Source organism: Adiantum capillus-veneris, chromosome 29 (genome assembly GCF_014529385.1).
Source record: "Adiantum capillus-veneris isolate H3 chromosome 29, ASM1452938v2, whole genome shotgun sequence".
NCBI classification, from domain to species: Eukaryota; Viridiplantae; Streptophyta; class Polypodiopsida; order Polypodiales; family Pteridaceae; genus Adiantum; species Adiantum capillus-veneris.
In genome coordinates, this window is record NC_140959.1 from 38,888,944 (window position 1) to 38,909,730 (window position 20,787).

The following is a 20,787-nucleotide window of genomic DNA, read 5'->3' on the forward strand; positions in this document are numbered from 1 at the left end:
ATTGCTACTTTGAAGCTATGTTTATTTTATCAAGCTTCTTTCATAATACCTTTTTTCATAGAGTTAAATTTACAGGTCATGGCAGAGCAGCAAGTAGATGCCTATCTACAATTGATAGTTCCTGCACTGTGCAGGTCTTGTCTTATACCAGTTCATCAATGTTTTTATATGCGATGATCCATTGCTATATCTGACACCAAATCTTTCAGTGCAGTGGGGGACGATAATATGTGCATTGCTAAATTGCTGGTGGAATCAGCACACATTCTAGGCTGGCACACTTCTCCTCATGCTTGGCTACCACTAGTCTTGGGGCAAGTATTGAGTTCAGCTGCAACTTCCACACAGGTTCTACTCTGTAAATTGCTAGATAAGAGCTTTCCAAGATAAGTTTTATACGTCTTTTTAAGCTTCACCAACTGTGCAGGCTGCCAATGAACTAGTTATTATTTCTGGGCTACTGTATGGAACTCAAAACCGGGCTGCTGACAAGGATCTAGCTAAAGAGGTCGTAAAGATATTGTACATATTAAGCTGTAACTGTTTTTTGATGAAATGAAGCAGAATTCTGTGTTTGTTTTACACAAAAGATCATGCTTATTAGGCACAAATGCTAGTTTTGAAACTCATGTACGGACCTAAGTGATGTTGGGCATAGCACAATGCGCAGCACAAAACGATAATTTGGAGTTTTGAAGGATTGTTTGTTAGCTAATCTATGGAACTTGAAAAGGCACATTCATTGTAGCAGGGCTACAATGTCACTTGCACTGGACAAGCAGCTACAATTCTCTTGGTTTCACACAGGGTGGACTCTCTCCTGGGCATTGACACATGGCAGACACAGGGAGTGGTGGTCTAGAGGACATCATGGCCAATCACCGCCATCACAGTTCGGAGATAGGCATAGCTGGACAGTCAGAGATATTTGTGTTAGCCATTGGTTGCTCTCTATTGTTGTATATATGCTCAGTTGGTTTTATGAGTCAGAGACGTCGTATGGGTCATTGAGTCTATTAGAGTCTTACGTTCAGTCTAGCACTTGCACATCTGCACTCTCTCTTCACAGTTGGAGCCTTGGCACCCCATTGTACCCGTGAGTCCTAGGCTTGGAGCTGAGCGTGCTTCCAGCCACAGTATGTATTGTTCACTGAGTATAATAAAGCTTCCATTGGGTTTGGAGTCTGCTGTTGTGTCATTTGAGTACAATTTTTCTTTGTTCCATTGCTCTATAGTGTTCATTTCTATGTGACGAGTGAGATTTCTTGCATACTGCACTGAGGAGCACCCACAATAGAGAGCACGGCATACTTTTCTTGCTACATTCCCCACTGTATATCACTCAAGAAACAAGACCTTGGACAAATTCTTAGGTTCAGCCTAGCTGTATCCTAAGGGTTTAGCATGAAGATGGTCATTTCTTGTTCATGTACTTTCTGGGTTCTGTAGATGGATGAAATCTTTTCAGTCCAACTTTCAGAGGGTCCTTCCTCAGAGGAAGATTACTACAATTGGTCAATATGGATTTGTTTTTTTAAAAGCTACAGCTATCTATTGCTTGACATAGCTATTTATACCTCAATGGTGTGTGCCTTTCTAGACTGCTGCTTCACTGCACCAATTCCCTAAGTCATTTAAGTCTGAATAGGCAAAATGTACTTTTATTATCTACATGATGCAGGTTGTCCAGCATCTCATCAATGTCAATCTCCGGTTTAATCAGCATGAAAGTATCCATCAGCAGGTATGTGCAGTTTCTTTGTTTTGTAATTTCAGACACTTGACACATGCAAGAACTTTGCTATCCCAAAGAAAGGAAAAGCTGAATTGAAAGTAAAGACTATAGCTAAAGCTAACTGCTAAAACAGGGATTGGGGTATACAATGAGTGGTGTAGTATGGTATACATCAAAGATGGGGGTGTCAGCAGCTCCTTGAAGAATATGCCTAGGATTGATTTAAGCTAGCCAGGCGCTTTATAGTCTCCTGTTGGAACTGGCGTCTCATCCTTGCTGGTAGAGACAAGGTGTCTAAAATCCAAGTGCTCTCTTCTCCTACTCGCTCTAAGTGTCTCTACTCTCTGGAGGTAACTCCCTACTATGTGGGTTCCAAAGGTGAGGTGGATCTTTGAAAGAATCCGGTTTTACGTGTTTGACCTCCCCCACCCTGGTACCATTTTTTCTTGAAAGAGATCTCTGTGTGTCGCTGAATCTCTAGTAGACACCTCCATCACACACTCTGGTCTGCCGACTCTAAGGGAGTGCTAGGTGGGGTATACTATTTGATGGCAGTGTAGGCCCTGCAGCTACATCCATAGTGTTTCTCATCCTCCCTCTCTCCCCCTTGCTCACAATCATCTCTGCGTAGTCTGTATATCCTCCTCTCTAGTGATTCGAAATGCTCTGCAAGTCTCTATCTCAAGGGGATATGGCGAAACCTTAAGCTGGCCAATTGCCACCCCGGGCCCATGTGATAAGAAGCCCTCCATATATCTAGGTCTCTCTATGTATCTATCCTCCAAAATGCTCATGAATCGCTCTCTGTAGTATATCATCTTTGGGGCACAGGGCTGCCTAGGTGATATCCATGTCTCTTGTATGTATAGCTGTCAGAGGTCCTGTATTAAGACTATGTTCCTCTCATCATGTGAGATAGACGGGTGGTGCATCCCTATCATACTTGTTGGATGGTCGGAGGTGGTCCATCTCGTCCCTGCAGGAAAGATCACAGTGTTATCTGGGCATACCAAGATCCTCTATCCGAGTCTCAGCCAATTGTTTGGAAGCCTTGAAATCTCTATATGATAAGCAGTCACGTGCAGGAGGTCATGTGACCCTTCTTTGAATTTGTCTACAAGGTATATGGTCTGGAGCAGGGCATCCATCATCATGGGTATTGCAACAAATTCAACTCAAACAATATTATTAGACACTAAAGGTTTGTTGCATATCATATGTGCCATCATGAGTACATACGGTCGCTCTATCTATCTCCCACCAGTGTGCAGCTAGGCCTACCGCCCATGCCTCGGACTCGTACATCAATGCTGGCATCACTAAAGTGTCAAGAAGTGTAAGATTCCCAACACAGAGATTAGGGGGACTTGATAGCTGGCCTTCCTTTATTCTTAAGCTCCATTGACAACACCTTACCCAAATTCAAAGAAGCAAGGATAAGAGAAATAGAAGGGGAGGGAGGCTTCTATGCTTCACAATCGTGGATACAAGGGTCCTACACCACGATCCAGGTCGATAGCTCAAAGGTTATAATGAGAGCTAAATCCTATTTCACTAGATTAAACTCTTAACATACTAGGATCTTTAAACGTCTTTTTAACCCCGTTTAAGAGGCCCGACTACCATCCATAAAATCTTAGATATGGTATGAGACTTATCATTAACTAACAGTTAGACTTGTGAAAAGTACCCAACTGATCAGGTCCACCGTTCGGTGAACATAGTCCTATTTGGATACTAATCTCCCACTTTCCACATTGCACTCACTCGTTCCTCTTGTTATTTAATTACTACCACAATGTTTTACATATACAATCAAAGTTTCTTCATTACTTTTGGTCAGGGTTTCGTTCATACAGACCTTCAAACATCTCCCAAACAATACTTTCTCAAACAAGGTCTAATGAAAACAGTCCTATCTCTTAACAAAAAGAAATATCCAATATCATGAGTTTTTCACCACCCACGGACTTTCTTTGTCTAACCAACAAAGCCTTTGCAAAGGTCTTCTTATTCGTTAACGGCGAAGCCGGCAATCAAAACTTTCCTTGTTGCTACCCGTTGAGATACTCACTCACCACGAAATACAAGTGTTGCTAACCATAACTTATTCTCTGCTACGCGCGCTATTTCCTCTTTAGCTGCGAGTTCCATGTGGCAAGAAAGTGCTCTATGAGTAGCTTTCTTTTCGAAGGATAACTTTTAATAGTGATCAAAAAGTTTTCCTTAGATCAAACAATTCTTTTGCCAAACAATGCTTTCAACTGGATTTAGAAAAACGCATGCTTGTCTCTCATGATGAAAATAAAATTCTTGGTCATTTTTGGGACATCCTAGGCTTCTTATACTAAGGTCAACTTTTTTTTTTTTGCAAGAAAAGAGATCCTTCCATTAGTTAATAATAACTGCCCGAAGGCTACAAACCACCTCTACGAGAGAGGGCTACAACAGAAAACCTGGGGAAACTCTCCCAGTGAGAAAAAGTATGTACAATGAGGGCTAGATCACGAGATGAGAGGAAAAAGCTACACTGGCACACCTTGAATCATGGTGAAGAAAGGCCTTGGGTGCCATACTTCTAGGAAAGCCTCTCAGCACTCCCGCATGCGGTCAGAGCTGTCCCGAAGTCTCTCAAACTGACTCATGAGTGTGTGTATCAGCTCCAGCCAAATGTCCCGAATATTCTTTGCGGGTGGAACAACCCAAGCCTCGAAGCTGCGGAAGCAGCGAGCCCGCCAAATTAACCAGAGTGTTAGGCGCAGATGAGTTCCCAACACCACTCTTTAGGGATGAGCTCTGTGGTATGCTGCGGAGTAGGTCGACCCTCCTCGATCACTATCATCATGCTGGTGGAAGCCAACTCAAAGTGGAGTGCTGGGCTCGTGAGAGTGGACCAAGCTGCAACACCCCAAGTGTACTGCTGGGCTATAGAGAGGGCTAGCATCAGCTGGAGAACCCGAACCCAAACCTGCTGTGCCATGGGGCAATCCCATAAACAATGTCTCTGTCTCTCCACAGGATGGACACATGCTGCACATGTTGCTCAAAAGCCGCTGTGCACCAACCAACTCTTAACTGTTGTAGCCATGTGTGCTACCAGCCAGTGAAACATAGTTACTCTCCTCGATTGTCTACTGTCCCACAACCGCTCCCAAAGACCTATGAAGAACTAAGCTATGAGACGCTCCTCCTACCATTGAAATGTTGTAGCTGAGCGAGCCTCTCTTTGTGCTGTCAATACGTGTCGCCCCAAACAAGCTGTGTACTGGAAAAAAGGAACCCCTGGGTGATCGGCTGAAGCGAAAGGATCCCGCTAGAACCACTCTCCTGGGTCCCACTATACACGTACAGAGGGCGGCTCTCCCAAGCCCAAAGCCGCCAGTGTCTTGGCTCAAGATCTGCTAGGTCAGGATCGATGATAGAGGCCGTTCCACAGATGTCCACAACTCTCATCCTCTAAAAACAGCACTTTGTAACCTATGGTGTCTCTACTTGTAGCAGGGCTACAGTGTCACTTTCATAGGACATACAATTAGTGCAGTTGGTCTGGTCTGGTTCACATTGGACGGACTCTCTGGGCTAGACAGTGACATGTGGCAGGATACGGACGGTGGTCTAGTGGACATCGTAGCCAGGTCACCACCACTCAGTTTTGGGATAGACTTAGATGGCTGACATTTATGAGGCGTTGGTGGCTCTTTATGGTTGTGTATATGAGTAGTAGTGGTTTGGTCATTGATCACTCTCTTTTTACATCTGGTCCAGCGTCGTCGTCGAGAGTCTAGAGTCTAGACACACAGCACGTCTTCACCATCCCTGCACATTTGAGCCTCGACACCCCATTGTACCTAAGAGTCCTGGGTTGGAGCTAAGTGTGCTCCCACGCCAGAGTCTGTATCAGTTCTTTGAGATAGTCGAGTCATTTGTTGTGGTCTGCTGCTGTTGTTGTGTCGCTGCGAGCTCAGTTGTTGTCTATCGTTCCTTGTTTCATCTGTTTTGAGTGAGATTGTCACTGTTTTGAGTGAGATTGTCACGCACATTGCACTGAGGAGCACCCACTGTAGAGAGCACGACACACTATCTACGCTACAGGTGCTCTCACTTTGGCGATCACGGGGGGACCTCAACTGAAGTCTCACTCTCTGTGAGGTACAAATCTTGAAGCTAGTTGGGTTTATCTAGCTTCGCCTACTTTGCCTTGCACTGTGTAGCTGCAGAGCATACACAATAGCTAAACATTCCCTTTCTGTGGTGCTATAGTTGCGTTCTGCGTTGGTGAGTAGGTGACTTGCATAGTGAACAGGGCGATCCAAGTTGTACTCCTTACTAGGCTAAGTCAGCACAGCACCCACAGCCACTTGACTGGCATCAGTATGCACATGAAAAGGGAGAGACCAATCTGGAGAGACCAATCGGGAGCTACTAGGATAGGCGCTTCAGTGAGGTGTTCTTTTAGGTATGCAAAAGCTTCGGTCTCTGCATTTGATCATTGAAAGGGAATAGTAGCACTGGTTAGGCGGGTTAGAGGTTGAGCCACTTGTGCATACATGCGTATAAACCTGTGATGATAGCCTGTGTGGCCTACAAAGCTCTGCACCCCTTTTGGGTTGATGGGAGGTGGTAATTTTAAGATTGCCACTTCTCAAGGACAAGCGCTAAACCTTTAGCAGACACCACATGCCCTAGAAGTGTGCCCTCAGTGACCAAAAAATGACATTTGTTAGGGTTTAGCTTTAGACGTGCCTCTCTGCACTTGAGGAAGACAGCAGAGAGCTGAGCGAGGTGTTCCTCTAGATTTTCTACTGGGGTTGAACATTGAGCACCTGAGAAGGTCGAAAAATCGTCCATGAAGATGCGATGATGATCTGTAAGCAGAGGACAAAAGATGAGATATACCGCCCGATTGAAATAAGGTGGAGCGTTTTTCAACCCAAAAGACATTCTAGTGTAGATAAAAATACCCCAGGGAGTCACAAAGGCCGTTTTAAGCTGATCACCTGGATGGATGCCCAACTGATTGTATCCACTGAACCCATCCTTGAAACTATACAATACATGCCCTGCTACATCTTCGAGCACACGTTCAGTGAAAGGTGTGGGAAAACCATCTGGGATAGTTACCTTGTTCAGAGCGCGGTAATCTACGCACACCCGGATTTTATTGGACGACTTCTTAGGCGCTATCACCATGGGTGATAACCACTCAAAGTGCTCCGCAGGTACAATGATCCCTACCTCTAGCATTTTTTCGAGCTCTGACTTGACAGCCTCTGCATACTTGGGGTTGATCTTGTAAGCTCTGCCTCTGACAGGCTTAGCCCCTTCTACCAGAGGAATAGTGTGGAGACCCAATTCTGGTGGGATCCCTTCCAAATCCTTGTAGGACCAAGCAAAAACATTCTTAAAAGAGTGTATAAAAGAAACTAACTGATCAAGTAATGCGGGATGCTCCCATAACCAAGCTGCTAAGAGGACGTGTTGAGGGTTGTCAGGGTCGCCCATGTTGACTTTTTTCACCGGGTCAGAAGATGTACCTGTGGAGGGTACTTCAGAAGTTGAGAAGCGAGCTGCCTCTTAGAGCTTCGAGACATCATGTGCTGGTGTTTGATCGATTGAAAACTCCACATACTCTTTTCGTAACCATCCTGGTGGAAGCTCCTCGAAGGGTTAATCTTCACACACAGATATAACAGTGTGCTTTTGAGGAGGCGGGGCGTCCGACCTTGGAGATGTTAGAGGAAGGGGGAAATCATTGGCGAGTTCATGCAGAGGAGATTTCTTCCCCCTTCGGTGATGTGTAATAGTCTCCCCGAGGCCGACGGCTTCCATCAGAGGAACATTTGAATCATGAGAATCAAAGACTAACACACTTACTTCTTCGACTGGTACACTCTCTACTGTAGGACTTGGGACATTGGTGTCTGCCTGAGGAGCTGGGAGAGAGAGTGTTACCAGTACAGGTAAGTCTTGAATAGAGACGACATAGCATGGCATCGAGGTGGTAGCTTCCAACCACTGCAGCAGGTCTTCGTCAGACCCAGTCAGGTGGGATGGGTTGCTAAGGGTCGGGGTTGGACTATATTGACAATGAGCTGTGATGAACCACTGGATCCATCCCTCCTTCAAGCCGAATTGGTTGCATAGGGGAGCCAGTAGTATGTATCCACATGGCGTCGTTTCCCCAATCATGAAGTGCTTTAATATGCCGCAACCATGGTCTACCAATAAGCAAAGGGAATCCTCCCTCCACCTGAGGAAGACTGACCACCACAAAATCCAAGCTAAATGTGAAGTCTTGTACCATCAGAGGCACCTTCTCTACTATGCCCACAGGGTAGACTGTCCTCTAGTCCACCAGTGTAACAGTGAATGGAGCAAGGCGGGTAGGCTGGAGACCTAAGGCCAACATGGTAAATTCTGGCATCAGATTGATCCCAGATCCACCATCCACAATGACACCTGAGAATTTATGCCCAAGAATAGACACAGTGAGACGAGGACGTTTGTAGTCGGTGAGAGGAGCAGCTGGAGAAGAAATCATGTAGGACTCCAAGGGCTGCACAGGTAGGTGCCCGCCACTAGGCCCTGCACCAGGGTACAGAGGCTGGATGATGGACAAGGTGTCACTTCTAAAATTTGTATCAAGTCAAAGCATGTCGTACAGTGACACTTGCTGAAAGGTGTTCTTCAAGATAGACTCTGCTGTAGGCTTCTCTCTTTCGATTAAATCTTTCTCTGGTATCTTTATCTTTTGCAAGTCCTCTACTGCTTCCATGAAAGCACCATCAATATCTGATAGAAGAGAGGTAGGTTGGCTCTTGGCACTACCTACTGGTTTGTGGGACTGGAGATGAACAAATTGGACCACCAGGGAGGCTGAGACCAAGAGCAGCTCTCTGTGCCTGTGTGAGCAAACAAGCCGCCTCTTCCACTTGCTTCAATCCATCTCAAGAGGCCACTGTTGCCTCTGGTAAATGGCTCCAAAATCAAGTGCTAGTACTCCTCTGAGTAAACAGTCTGCAACTATTCCGCCAGTTTGAACAAGCGGAATCTGCCTAGATGGCGATTCAATGACAGACCAGTTTATGTGGGCCCTTTTCTTAGAAACAGGAAAGAGACTTGACGAGGCTCAAAATTCAATAATGTCTATGTGAAGAATATTGCAGAGTCTATGTCAGATGAAGAATTTAGGAGCATCTTTGAAACCTTTTGTCCCATTAGCAGTGCAGTTATTATGAGGGATGCCGATGGCAAATCAAAGTGCTTCTGTTTAGTGAATTTTGAGAGCACAGATGATGCTGCAAAGACAGTTCAAAGTCAAAGTCCTCCTGTGACTGCAATCCACCTCTCATGTATCATCCTGGAGCTCCAGGAATGGGCCAGCAAACGTTTTATGCCAACAAATGTTTTATGGAAATCCCCCTCTCCCTCTCCCTATTCGGACCCCTCTCTCCTCTCCCAATTCGTCCCAACCCTCCCCTCCCAATTCGTCCCCCTCCCTCTAACCCCAAATTCGCCCCCCTCTCCCTCTCCCAATTCGTCCCAACCCTCCCCTCCCAATTCGTCCCCCTCCCTCTAACCCCAAATTCGCCCCCCTCTCCCTCTCCCAATTCGTTCCACCCTCCTCTCCCCTCCAAATTCGCCTCCCCCCTCTCCTCTCCCAATTCGTCCCCTCTCCCCCCAATTCCCCCCCCCCGCGGCGGTCTCTGTCTTCCGCCCCTCTCTGTACGCCACCAGTGTCGACTCCCGATTATCATGAGAAATCAGCGGCTTCTCCCTCGGAGATTCTTCTACCTTCTTCCCCAATATTCACCCATACGCATCTGACTCCACTTGCAACTACCATCTCAGATCCCGTTCAGCTCCTACTCGACTAGTAGTGTCTCCTCATAGCGAGCCACTTGTGCCACTTGGGACTCCTCCAGTACCATCATCAGGGGTGGCTGACTCTACTTCTCTGTTACACCTTTCGGAGAAAGTATTGCAAGACTCCAGGAATGCTATCGCCACCATAGAGCTTGGAGCTAAACAGTTAGCTGCCACGCACTAGCACTACTCTGCCATATACGCAGCTATGGCGGGATCTCTGAAGGTGGCCGAAAGTGCCATCTCGTATCGGGATGCTACAATTTTCGCGCTACAACAAGCTTTGAAGATAAAGTCAGACATCATTGAAGACCTTCGGGCACAGGTACAAATGTTTAGGGAAATGCTTCTACATGGAGATAGGCAGGCTGCATGCTGCCAAACATCTGAAATTCTCAAGGTCATACATAACCTCTCCCAAGCTGCTAACTTAGTCCCGTGCACAATAGAATGACTACCTCCTCTAATGGAATATGGCTATAACATTGACTATAGCGGAAATTGAAACAACAATACTAAGCATTTCCTTTAAGAGAATTCTTAAAGAGCATAAGAAGAGTAAATGATTAAAGGTACAAAGATGAACATTACACCTCATTATGGCATGAACAATACTTGTAAAAGAGAGAGAGAAAGGATTAGACAAATTGACAACAATTGAGAACTGGATTTATGTGGAGTCGGTCCCCCTCCAAAAGGCTTTTGTATTATAGACTCTCCCATAAAGAGAGACTTGGTACAATACAAGCTTGTGTTTCTTGAGACCTCGTTGGTGCAATGAAGATGGTAGACTTCATACACCAAAATTATTCGCTTAATTAACTTGCGACAGCATTAATATATCCCCGGCCTCAATCCCAAGACCTCAAACACCTTCAAAGGTGGAGAGAGCTAGCAGGGAGTGAGGGAAGGGAAAAGGAAGAAGAAGTAACATACGAGAAAGAAATAGACTCCTCACTTTTTATTACTCTTGTTGCTTTTTTTTCCCCTAGAAAAAGATCCTTCTATTAGTTAATGAAACTGCACATAGGGCTACCAACACCTCTACTAGAGAGGGCTACAAAAATCATAGGGGGGAGACTTTTCCAATTAAAGGGCAACATATGTACAATGAGGCTAAATCAGGAGATGGGAGGAGGGAAAGGCCACACAGGTGGATGGTAGTGCCATCTCAGCACACCCTGAACCATGGTGAAGAAAGGCCCAAGGCACCAGAGTCGAAGGAAAGCCTCTCTATGTCCCCGACCACTTCAGTTCCTCCACATCCACCTCCACCTCCTCCTCCCTCGGACGCTGCCGCTCCCCCTCCCCCTCCCCGCCTCCTCCCCCTTCCACACCTCCACCCTCGCCTCCCGTCTCTCCTCTCCCTAGAGGGACCCACAGTCTCATCTCCCGACCCCTTCTCCACTCCTCAGACGCAGGGGACTGGACACGCGTCTGCCGCCGCGAGGCAATCTCTTGGTAGTGCTTTCGCTACGAGCCGTGTGGCTCGAGAGGGACAGCCCCATATGAGGCCGCCTTTTTTGGTGCAAATTTCTCCTTTTGCAATAGTTCCTAGAGGTTTGAGTAGCTTTGACATTTGCAGACGTTGGGAGTTCTTCGACTACAGCTTCACACGGTTCCTGGGTGCAGGAATTTCCACTTCAATTGGAAATAAAGCTTCCTTGGCATAAACTAAGTGGTAAGGAGAAAATCTTGTGCTTGTTTTAATAGCAGTTCTGTAGGCCCATAATGCACACGGCAACTCTGAATCCCAATTCTTTCTATGTGTCTGGGTCATCTTTGTTAAGATCTTTACCAAATCTCCATAAAATCTCTCATTGAGACCATTGCATTGTGGATAATAAGGAGAACTGTACCTATGATGTATGTTGAGCTTCTCGCATAAGAAATCAAACAGCTCTCCTCTAAATCTTGGTCCTCTATCAAGAAGTAGCTCTAGGGGTACACCAAATTTGCAGCATATATGCTCGTAAACAAATTTTCCCATCTCCTTACTGGTAATCTGTTTGACAGCTTTGGCTTTTGCCCATCGTGACAAGTAATCCACTGCTATCAAAATGTAAGCATTTCTTTTACTAGTCAGGTAAGGGTCCAATAGCATCAAGACCCCATTTTTCGAACACACCAAAGGTAGAATTGTTTGTCGCAATTTGGGTTTCAAAATTCTCTTTTCCATCTTCTGAAAGGCAAAAATGACTTGCAGCAATGATTAACATCCCGCTCAATGCTTGGCCATACATAGCCTTCTTGGTAAATTTTATGCAACATGATCTTGATGGCAAAATGGCCTCCACAAGATCCTTCATGATTTTCTTCCAAAATCTTGTAAATCTCTTCTTTCCAAGGCACACGACGCAAAACCAAATCACTTCCTTTCATGTACAGCACATCATCAAGCATTTTGTATTTCCTGTCTTTCCTTACGAACGCATACTTTTTGGGAGATGCTAAACCTCCAGGTAGAACACATGTCAAAAGAAAATCCACCTCCTTTGATAACATTTCTCTCCCATGATATAAAGGAGTATCTGCCTTTATCACAAACACACAAGTGATCATTTCTTGGGTAGCATCATGAGCGTCCTCATTTTGAGACCTTTCAATATGTTGCAAACTCCATGCTCAAAATTTTTGAGCAACACTTTCACTTTGAAGCATAAATTCTTCAGTTTAGGCTTCTTATTCCTCCATACTCCCAATACTTGCTTTACAACCAACAAGGCATCTCTTTTGATCTGCAAGCGTTTAATCCCCAACTGTAAGCAAATGTGCAAATCACCTTCAAGAGCCATGTATTCTGTTTCATTGTTGCTCTTTGCAGCAAGTTTTAACCCCTGCTTCCTTACAAGCTTTCCTTGTGTATCATATATGGCAATGCCTCTTGAAGCAGCATCATGACTTCTTCGATAAGAACCATTGAAGTATAACAGTGAAGCATCAGAGTTGGCAAGAGTCGCGACTTTCTTCTTCCGCACCACCTCTTCTTTAATCAAAACAGGAGTGTCCTTATAAGTGAGTAAATCTGCCAGGGTAGCTCGAGTACTCTCCTCCACCAAAAAGGTGAATTGAAACTCCTGGAGCTCAATAACCTATCTCATCACTGTTTTTGATAGATTTGAATTATTGAATAGTTGGGGAAGCAATGAATAACTGGTAAGAAAGGTGAATGACTTTTGCAGCAAGTAGTGTCTGAATCGCCTGCAAGCATAAACCATACTGGTGATCCAATTCAATTTCAAAAAAATCTCTTTCATGAGGAGTCTTCACTATGCTAGCATAATGAACATGCTTCATTTTTTTCCTTTTTGCAACAATGGCATCCTCTCTCACTATTGGGTTAACATAAAACTCTTTTTCCCAGTCAGGAGCTTGCATAATAGGTAATGTACTCAAAACCTCTTTAACTTTGTCAAAAACATCATCATAATCACGAGACCATTCCAAGGGATCATTTTTAATTGTTTGCAGCAATGGATACAATAGCTGTGATGCCAAAGGTATGAAACGAAATAGATACTTAACATTTTGTATGAAAGTGGCCAACTGTCTGGTATCTTTTGGAGATGATAGTAACAACAAAGCTATCCACTTTCTCTGGATCTGCTTCAATCCCATTTTCTGAAATCACATGCCGAAGAAGCTTCACCCGTGGTTGTGCCAAATGACATTTCTTAGGATTGACCCCGCATTCATCATATCTTGCAAAAGTCATTTCAAGCTTTTGAACATGCTCTTTCCTTGAACTGTATACACAAAAATCATCTTTGAACCCTTTGACAGACTTCCCAAGAAACAAGGTAAGGACCCAATCCACTTTCCTTTTAAAAGCTCCAGGCCCATTTGTCAACCCAAAAGGAAGGCAGCAAAAGCAGAAACAATCCCATGGCGTGATAAAAGTAGTCTTTTTCCGGTCTTCAGGAGCAAAGATAAGCTGAAAATATCATCAATAACCATCACAGACACTATATCTTTCAAAACCAGCCACTACATCTAGAAGTTGATCAATGAAAGGCAAAGGGTAAGGATCTTTCTTGGTCACTACATTCAATGGCTTGTAATCAACACAAACTCTCCAGTGCCCATCTTTCTTCACAGTGACCACTACAGGGCTCACCCATTCAGGATTATCAACTGACATAATGAACCTTGCATCCAATAGTTTATCCACTTCTTCCTTTAACGCACTCATCTGCTCCTTACCCATCCTTCTTAATTTTTGTCGTATTGGCTTTGCCCCTTCAACTAGCTCGATCTTCATAGGATTCCCAACAAAACTCCTTATTTCCTGCTATGAAGTGATAAAAAAGATTTGGAAACCTGTCCAACATTGCTAAGTACTTCCTTCTTTCTCCTTATGTCAAATCAGTACTTAATATATTTTGAATTAACTCTTTCTTCATTGTCAATTCCTGCTTAGGTTGCATCAACTATTCCAGTTGCTCTAAGCGGCTTGAAGCATTTATATTCCTTGATAATTGCAGCACTTCACTAATTTTTCTATGTTCCTCGTCCAACAACAAAAATAACAATTCACCCTCTTCACTGGAACTCGAAGGAGTGCACTATCATCGCTGGTAGTTTCGGATTCATCATGCTCACTCACATCTTCAAGTGCCATAGGTTGTTTGGTAGTCATATCAAACACTCTCTTTTCACCCTTCTTGCCATGCACACCGATTGTGCCCTTGCTTCAATCTTACACGGCACCAACAGCTCTCAACCAAGGTCGTCCCAGAATGAGAGAAAAGGCTCCAGACCAGTTGGCATAACATGAAAGTTTACTATAACCTTCATGTTAAAGACTTCGACTTCCAAATTCTTGATCATTCCCAAACATTTCACTTTAGCATGGTTTTGCTAGTCGAATCCCAAACCCAGAGCTTCCGCATGTCATGAGACCCAGTCTCTCGAACATGATTGTGTGATCACATAAACTTGAGCACCTCCATCAATGTAGGCTTCTCCCATGCCCACACCTTTGTGCACCACAGGACAAATGCCGGGTAACTCTCCCATAGCCAACATTCTGACTTGTCCATGCTTCGGCTCTTTCTTTGGATTCACTAACGACTTCCATTGCCTTTTAAGTTTGGGCACCATATTCATCAACTCTCCAAAAGTGCAATCTACTTTTCTCCCAATCAGGTCTTCCTTTAAACTGTCAGCTGTTTTGCCTTCTCCCAAAGGCAAATCTGCCACTTCAAATCGTCTACGAGGTCTTCTCTTCCTCTTGGCTTTGGAATCTTCGCCCTCTTTCTTCTTCCTGCTAGGCCTTGGTGCTGCATAGCCTTCCCTCTCTCTTTTGTCCACGGGCAGCACGTCTGCGTCTTTCTTTTCAATCCGCACAATACCCACATGATCACCAGAGGTTGAGGCTTGCTTTTCCTGTTCAGTACCTTGATCTCCCCGTATATCCAATGCATAATCATTAGCCCTGTTAGGAATCTGCTGAGGAAGTGGAAACATATCACCTCCCATCCTTGCTGGCTTTGAACAATAAGTGCTAATATGACCAAGATCACCACAATTATAACAAGTGAGGATGAACCTCCTCTGCGGCTCAAAACCGCAGAGTCGTGGACAAGGCGTCTCAAAACCACGTCCACGACCATGACCACCTCCTCCAAGAACACTAAGTCGCAATTCTTGCATCATGGTCATCATGTCTTGCATATTTCCTTGTAATCGTTTGGTATTAGCAGCCCTTTGAACAGGTTGTCTCTGCCTGATTCTCCTCCTTTTGGCCACCATTATTTTGCACATGGACCGCTTTTCCATATTCATTAAGTCTTTGAGCCTTCTATTCTTTCTCTCTAGCAATAGCGACTGCCTCCTCGAAGGTGACGAGTCTTTTTAGCTCGACTTTGAACTTTAGGCTTTCTTTTAGGTTTGCCACAAAATGGTCCTTCTTTAACATGGATGGAGGGATCTCATTTTCCAAAGCCTGAGCCCATTTATCCCATAAACGGGTAAACTGCATGACAAAATCATCAACACTTTGACTAACCCTCTAAGTGTATTCCAAAATTTCATGCCAAACTTCATCTAGTACTTCAATGGATTTGTATTGTGCTAGGAAATCCTGCTTCACACTATTGTAATCCAAAACTACCCCTGGATTTTGTGCCTGCATCAACTCCTCATAATTGTGTAACCAAACTTTTGCCTCATCTTGTAAACTATATTGCAGCAATTGCAACAATATAGCTTGGTCTAGTATATTTCGCAGTAAGAAATTGACTTCCAACTTTTCAATAAAAGTCTGTGCATTCTCATTAGGCAATCCATGAAACTGTGGGAACTCGCCTGCCATGTTTGATTGCCACAAAAACACTTACATGTCCACCTCACACTAGTAACCTGCATGTTTGATTGCTCTAGTACCTAATCCACTTCACACTGGGTAACCTGCCCCCCACTTCTTGGCTTCACAAAACTTCACGACTGTTCAAAGGCTGCAATCCAATATTACGACTGCCTAAGTGCTATCCACAATTTGCACATACATAGGCAGTTGTTCGTAAGGACCCACATCCCTTTTACATTCACTACCTATAGAATAGACATATTTCATAGGAATTGAAGCAATAGGAGCACTTGCTCCTCGGTGGGGGCACCAAAACAATGTTAGCGTGCAAACGAGAAGGAAAGCGAATGCCCCTATAGCCTTGCACGAGCTACACCGTCGGAACGAAGAACTATTGCAAGACCAAAAACACCTGGTAAACACTTGTAGAGATTTATGAAAAACCCTCCAAGCATGAAACACACTTAAAATCAGGAGAAACGAAGGACATCATGATGAATCTCGTTTTGTAGAGATGTTCGTAGAGTATCCATATGAAAAAATAGAGAAGAAACGAAGAAGTTATGGCCGCTCGAACATGGAGGTGTTCTTTTTCTTGCTAAAAAATGAGCTCTCTGGAAGTTGTGCAGGTCTGCAGAGAATTACCGCTAGTAAAAAGGGGGTTTTTTTTTGGCTCTTATCCTAAAGGATTTTCTCTCCTCTTAGCCGACATGATTCTCTTTGTAGGCCCCTTTTAATTGGTTCATTTTGGGCCTTATTTGGGTAAAAAATGGCGTGTCTGTGACCTTTTGACCAAGGAAAGAGGTAGGGGAAGTGTCTAGAGGACCAAAACTTTGACCAGGCGCCTGGGCACGGTGTGTGAACTGAAAATGGGCGCCCCATCATCCCCCCAAAGTCCACGAGCCCCCATGGGCAAGGCAAGAGAGCACTCCACTCCCAGTGATACACCCAATACTAGTCCTCTCCTACTATATATACTCTCCACTTTTCCTCTTAACCCCCCACATGTGGGATTACTCCAGTGCCACATGGCATGCTCTCTTCAACTCTCCCAACTTCCTCATGCACAAACCTGGATTTTCTGTTTCACCCCCAAACTGAGCCATTTCCTCGGAGGCATAGCGGATGACCCCGGTCACCAAATGTGACGCCGTAAAGCAGGACTCGGAGGCCATGACTTCGACTAACTCCAGGAATTAAAAATTCTAGCATTTCCATTTTTAGATCATCAAGTTGGCCCAGTCACCCTTGTCGCATGTACCCGCAATCACTTTCTAAGTCGATACTGGGCACTTCGGACGCACATAACTCATGATGCACGATCCAATTCACAAGCTATAAAGCACTGCTGACAATACCTATTGAAAGCTATGTTTTGGGGTCTCGAACAACCTAAAACATTAGCATTCAGGCTTGGAAAAATCACACTTTTGTGCAAGGATTTTTACATGGTCACTTCCAAAACTTGCAGGGCTATGTACACATATATACTTGAGGCTAGTGGACAAGCTGTTTGGCATGACTTAGTGACTTTATGCTCATCCAAAAAACGTATGACAGCGTCAGTTCTCAGGTTTGTCAGAGGAGCTTCAGAGCTACAGGGCATGAGAGGGGTGTAGAGCATGTGCCAAGGCATTACAAAGGCAATACCTGTTGAGTGGCTTACACCTCTCAAGTCAGCAGCGCCCAGATGGATGGGGGCCTTCAAGCGACTGGAGGTCCTCATCGCAGTTCGGCTTGCTTAGAGACGGTACCCTCCATGTTTTTTCGAGCTATAGGGTGAGGGTCGGTTACACAGAGTCTCACTCGAGGCCCCACAGGTTGCAAAGTGTTGTTTTCACAGATCAGAGTTGTGGGCATTTGTGGGAGAACTAGTGTCATAGATTCTGACCCGGCAACCCTTGAGACAAGGCCACTGGAGGCTGTGGGCTTGGGAGAGCCGTCTACTGGCACGAGTGTAGTGGGATCCTGGAGAGTGGTTTTGGAGGGATTCTTTCTCCTTAGCCGACCATCCAGATCTCCCTTTCTTTTAGTACACTGTTCGACCGGGACGTCAGATACTGGCAGCACGGAGAGAGGCTCGTCGTGCTGTAGCCCCTCATTGGCAGGAGGAGGGTCTCACAACTGAGTTCTTGTTCGCTTTCTGGGCTAGGTTGTGGGACGCCAGACAGCCGTGGCGAGTCACTTTGTTCCAGTGGCTCGTTGCCCATAGAGCTACAGCAGTGGGGATCTGGCTTGTACATAGTGGTCTCTCGGTAGCATGTGGAGCTTGTGACCATCCTATGGAGAGTCAGCGTCACTGTCTTTGGGAGTGCCCTATGGCATAGCAGGTTTGTCTTCGTGTCCTTCAGCTGATGCCAGCTCTTTCCACAGCATGACAGTACACCTGGTTGTAGCCCTATGGGTTGTTTCATTAATTAATAGAAGGATCTCTTTCTCGGAATTCGCGCTGGCATGCTAACATAGCATTGTACGGATTTTCGCATTTTACGCTAATAGCCTGATGACATGGCAGCATTGTACCGATTTTTAGATTCTAGCGCTGGCTGCTTTTGCGAGGCCACACGCTTTTAGAAATTGAAGTTTTTCATGTAGCTGCTTTTCAAGGCCAAGGGCCTGTAAATATGTACCATGGGATCACTCTCCGGCACGCTCACACGTGGAGGCGCAGTGGATGGAGTACTAGAATTGTATTGAGTTCAAGCAATATAAAGAAATACCGAAAGGGCCTCCAAGGTTTGGGGCCAGTGCTCTCTTGGGGTGGAGCTCCGCCACTCCCCGTCTCGTGTGTCGTTCATCTCTTTTAGTTTAGTATTATTTGAAGTGCTTAAAGTTGTTCAGTCTATTCTTTTCTATTGGCGCGTGGTGCCTGTTTCCCTGTGCGTGTGTGTATCTACTTTATTGAAGTTGTACTTTACGCAATCTACTTTTGATAGGACTCTTTCTCGAAAGCGTCTGCTACATATTAACAATGCTTATCTTACTCACGAGGCCTTTCGCATATGATTTTTGGACTTATTCACCCGTTGCTTTCTCACATGCATCTGATCTTGATGTTTCTTGGTTTCGCTTTGTTATGTGAGTGCAATGTGCTATTCAAGATTATGGTAAACAATACATGCATCACTCGAGGCAATGTTAAGGATGTCAAGGAGGTTTGTCAATAGCTGCAGGAATTGGCTAACTCGTGTTTGTTATCTGACTGTGAATTGTTGAGTTGTTTGCAACTTGAGTATGTATGCAAGTTAATAGAAAGTGGAAGCTTGAAAAGATGGTAGACACGTGCTCGTCGACGGGCTTTTATAGATAGAGGCTTTGCTTCGAAACAATTTTGTAAGCATCTGCATCACATGAAGGTTTCTCAGTACATTAAGCATGTAAAGCTTTCTTCAAGAGCTTGAACATTATCTAAACAAGAGCTCTTTAATGCCATGGTCTCACATTATAGATAGGTATTTACTGCACCTCCGCAATCATCCGTAGTAGTTTGTCAAGCACGACAGTTGTTCTCTCATGGACGACCAATCGTCTCTTTTTCGGATGCACAATGCCTTGAAAAACCTTTCATTGATTCTGAATTGCATTGTGCATTGCTTACATTGAGTCGTTCGTGATCTTAAGGATGGGATGGGCTTATTGTGGAGTTCTTTATTTCTTTTTGGAAAGCTCTGAAAGATCCTTTACTTTTCATGATGAATATGGCATGGGAGAAACAAGACTTTCCACTTTCATGGAAAGAGGGTTTTCTTTATTGTCACCTAAGCAAGCATTGCGAGAAATTGTTTCATTGGAGGCCAATCACGTTGATGCCTGTAGTGTATAAGATTGGCCAAGTTCTTGGTGAACCGGATTAAAGATCACCTTCTTACAGGAATTCATGAGGCCCAGTATGGTTTCATTCCACGTCGCCAAATCACTGACAACTTGGCTAATGTTCTAATTGGCATGGAATATGTGAAGTACATGGAGCAAGATGTACTTGTGATGCAAGTTGACATTGAAAAGGCTTTTGACATTGTACAGTGAGACTACATTGCAGATACGATGCGTTGCCTTGGGTTCGGTCCTAAATTAGCCAATAGTGTGTATTTCTTGTATGCTCGTAATTCATCTTCGGGGATTCTTGAAGGTGAACTGACGGAATCTTGGCCTCTTGCATGTTCAGTGAGATAGGGCTCTATGGAATTCCGGCTGGTCTTAGATCAATTTTTGCAAATCAAAGCTTTTGCAGCTGAATCCTTGTGATTGGCATGATTTGTTATGACAGGAGAGACTGTTCCTCCGAATGTGATTGCAAGGAATTTGGGATACCCAATTGGATGAAATGTCAGTCAAAAAGTGGATTGATTTATGCAGCGCTTTAACGTTAAATTGCATTATTGGAAACTATCCACATGGAAATTACATGTTCGGTTGCGAATTATTCAAAGTATCATGGTGGCTTATGTTCAATTCTATTTTTTGTTGTTGCATTGACCTCGACATTGTCTCACTTCTCTTATGTCGTCAATTTTGTCTCATCTGTGGCGAACACATGCTCACAAAAACTTTCATGTTAATACGGAAACTTTGCACTCTCAAGCGCTTTGGTGGTCTCAATATCTTAGACTTGTGACATCATGTTCTTGCTAGGGAAGCTATGTTGTTGCCTACTCTTGTGCAACAAACTCAGCCTTGGGCCCTTCTGCTTGCTTGCTTGTGTCAGCATGTGGTTACTTCCTCCTTTGGTTATTGGCAGCCATCTCTTTTTGAGGTCGTGTTTGGCAAGATCGAAGGACACATTCCTGGATGTCTTGTTACCTCTAGTTTGATTTTTGCTTGGAAAGAGGTTGCAATGCATTTATCATGGCATGGTCGATAGCAGCGAGAAGGGAAT

At 44.6% G+C, this 20,787-nt stretch overlaps 1 protein-coding gene across 2 annotated transcripts in view; it reads left to right on the top strand.

The window, feature by feature from the left end:
- LOC147419065 (uncharacterized) overlaps positions 1–20,787 on the top strand; it is a 182,548-nt gene that overhangs the window by 103,774 nt on the left and 57,987 nt on the right. For both annotated transcript variants that reach the window (XM_086506150.1, XM_086506151.1), the window contains exons 12-15: positions 76–134; positions 210–348; positions 428–508; positions 1,682–1,744. In XM_086506150.1, the coding sequence (XP_086362276.1) occupies positions 76–134; positions 210–348; positions 428–508; positions 1,682–1,744 (342 nt within the window). The remainder of the gene's footprint in view (positions 1–75; positions 135–209; positions 349–427; positions 509–1,681; positions 1,745–20,787) is intronic.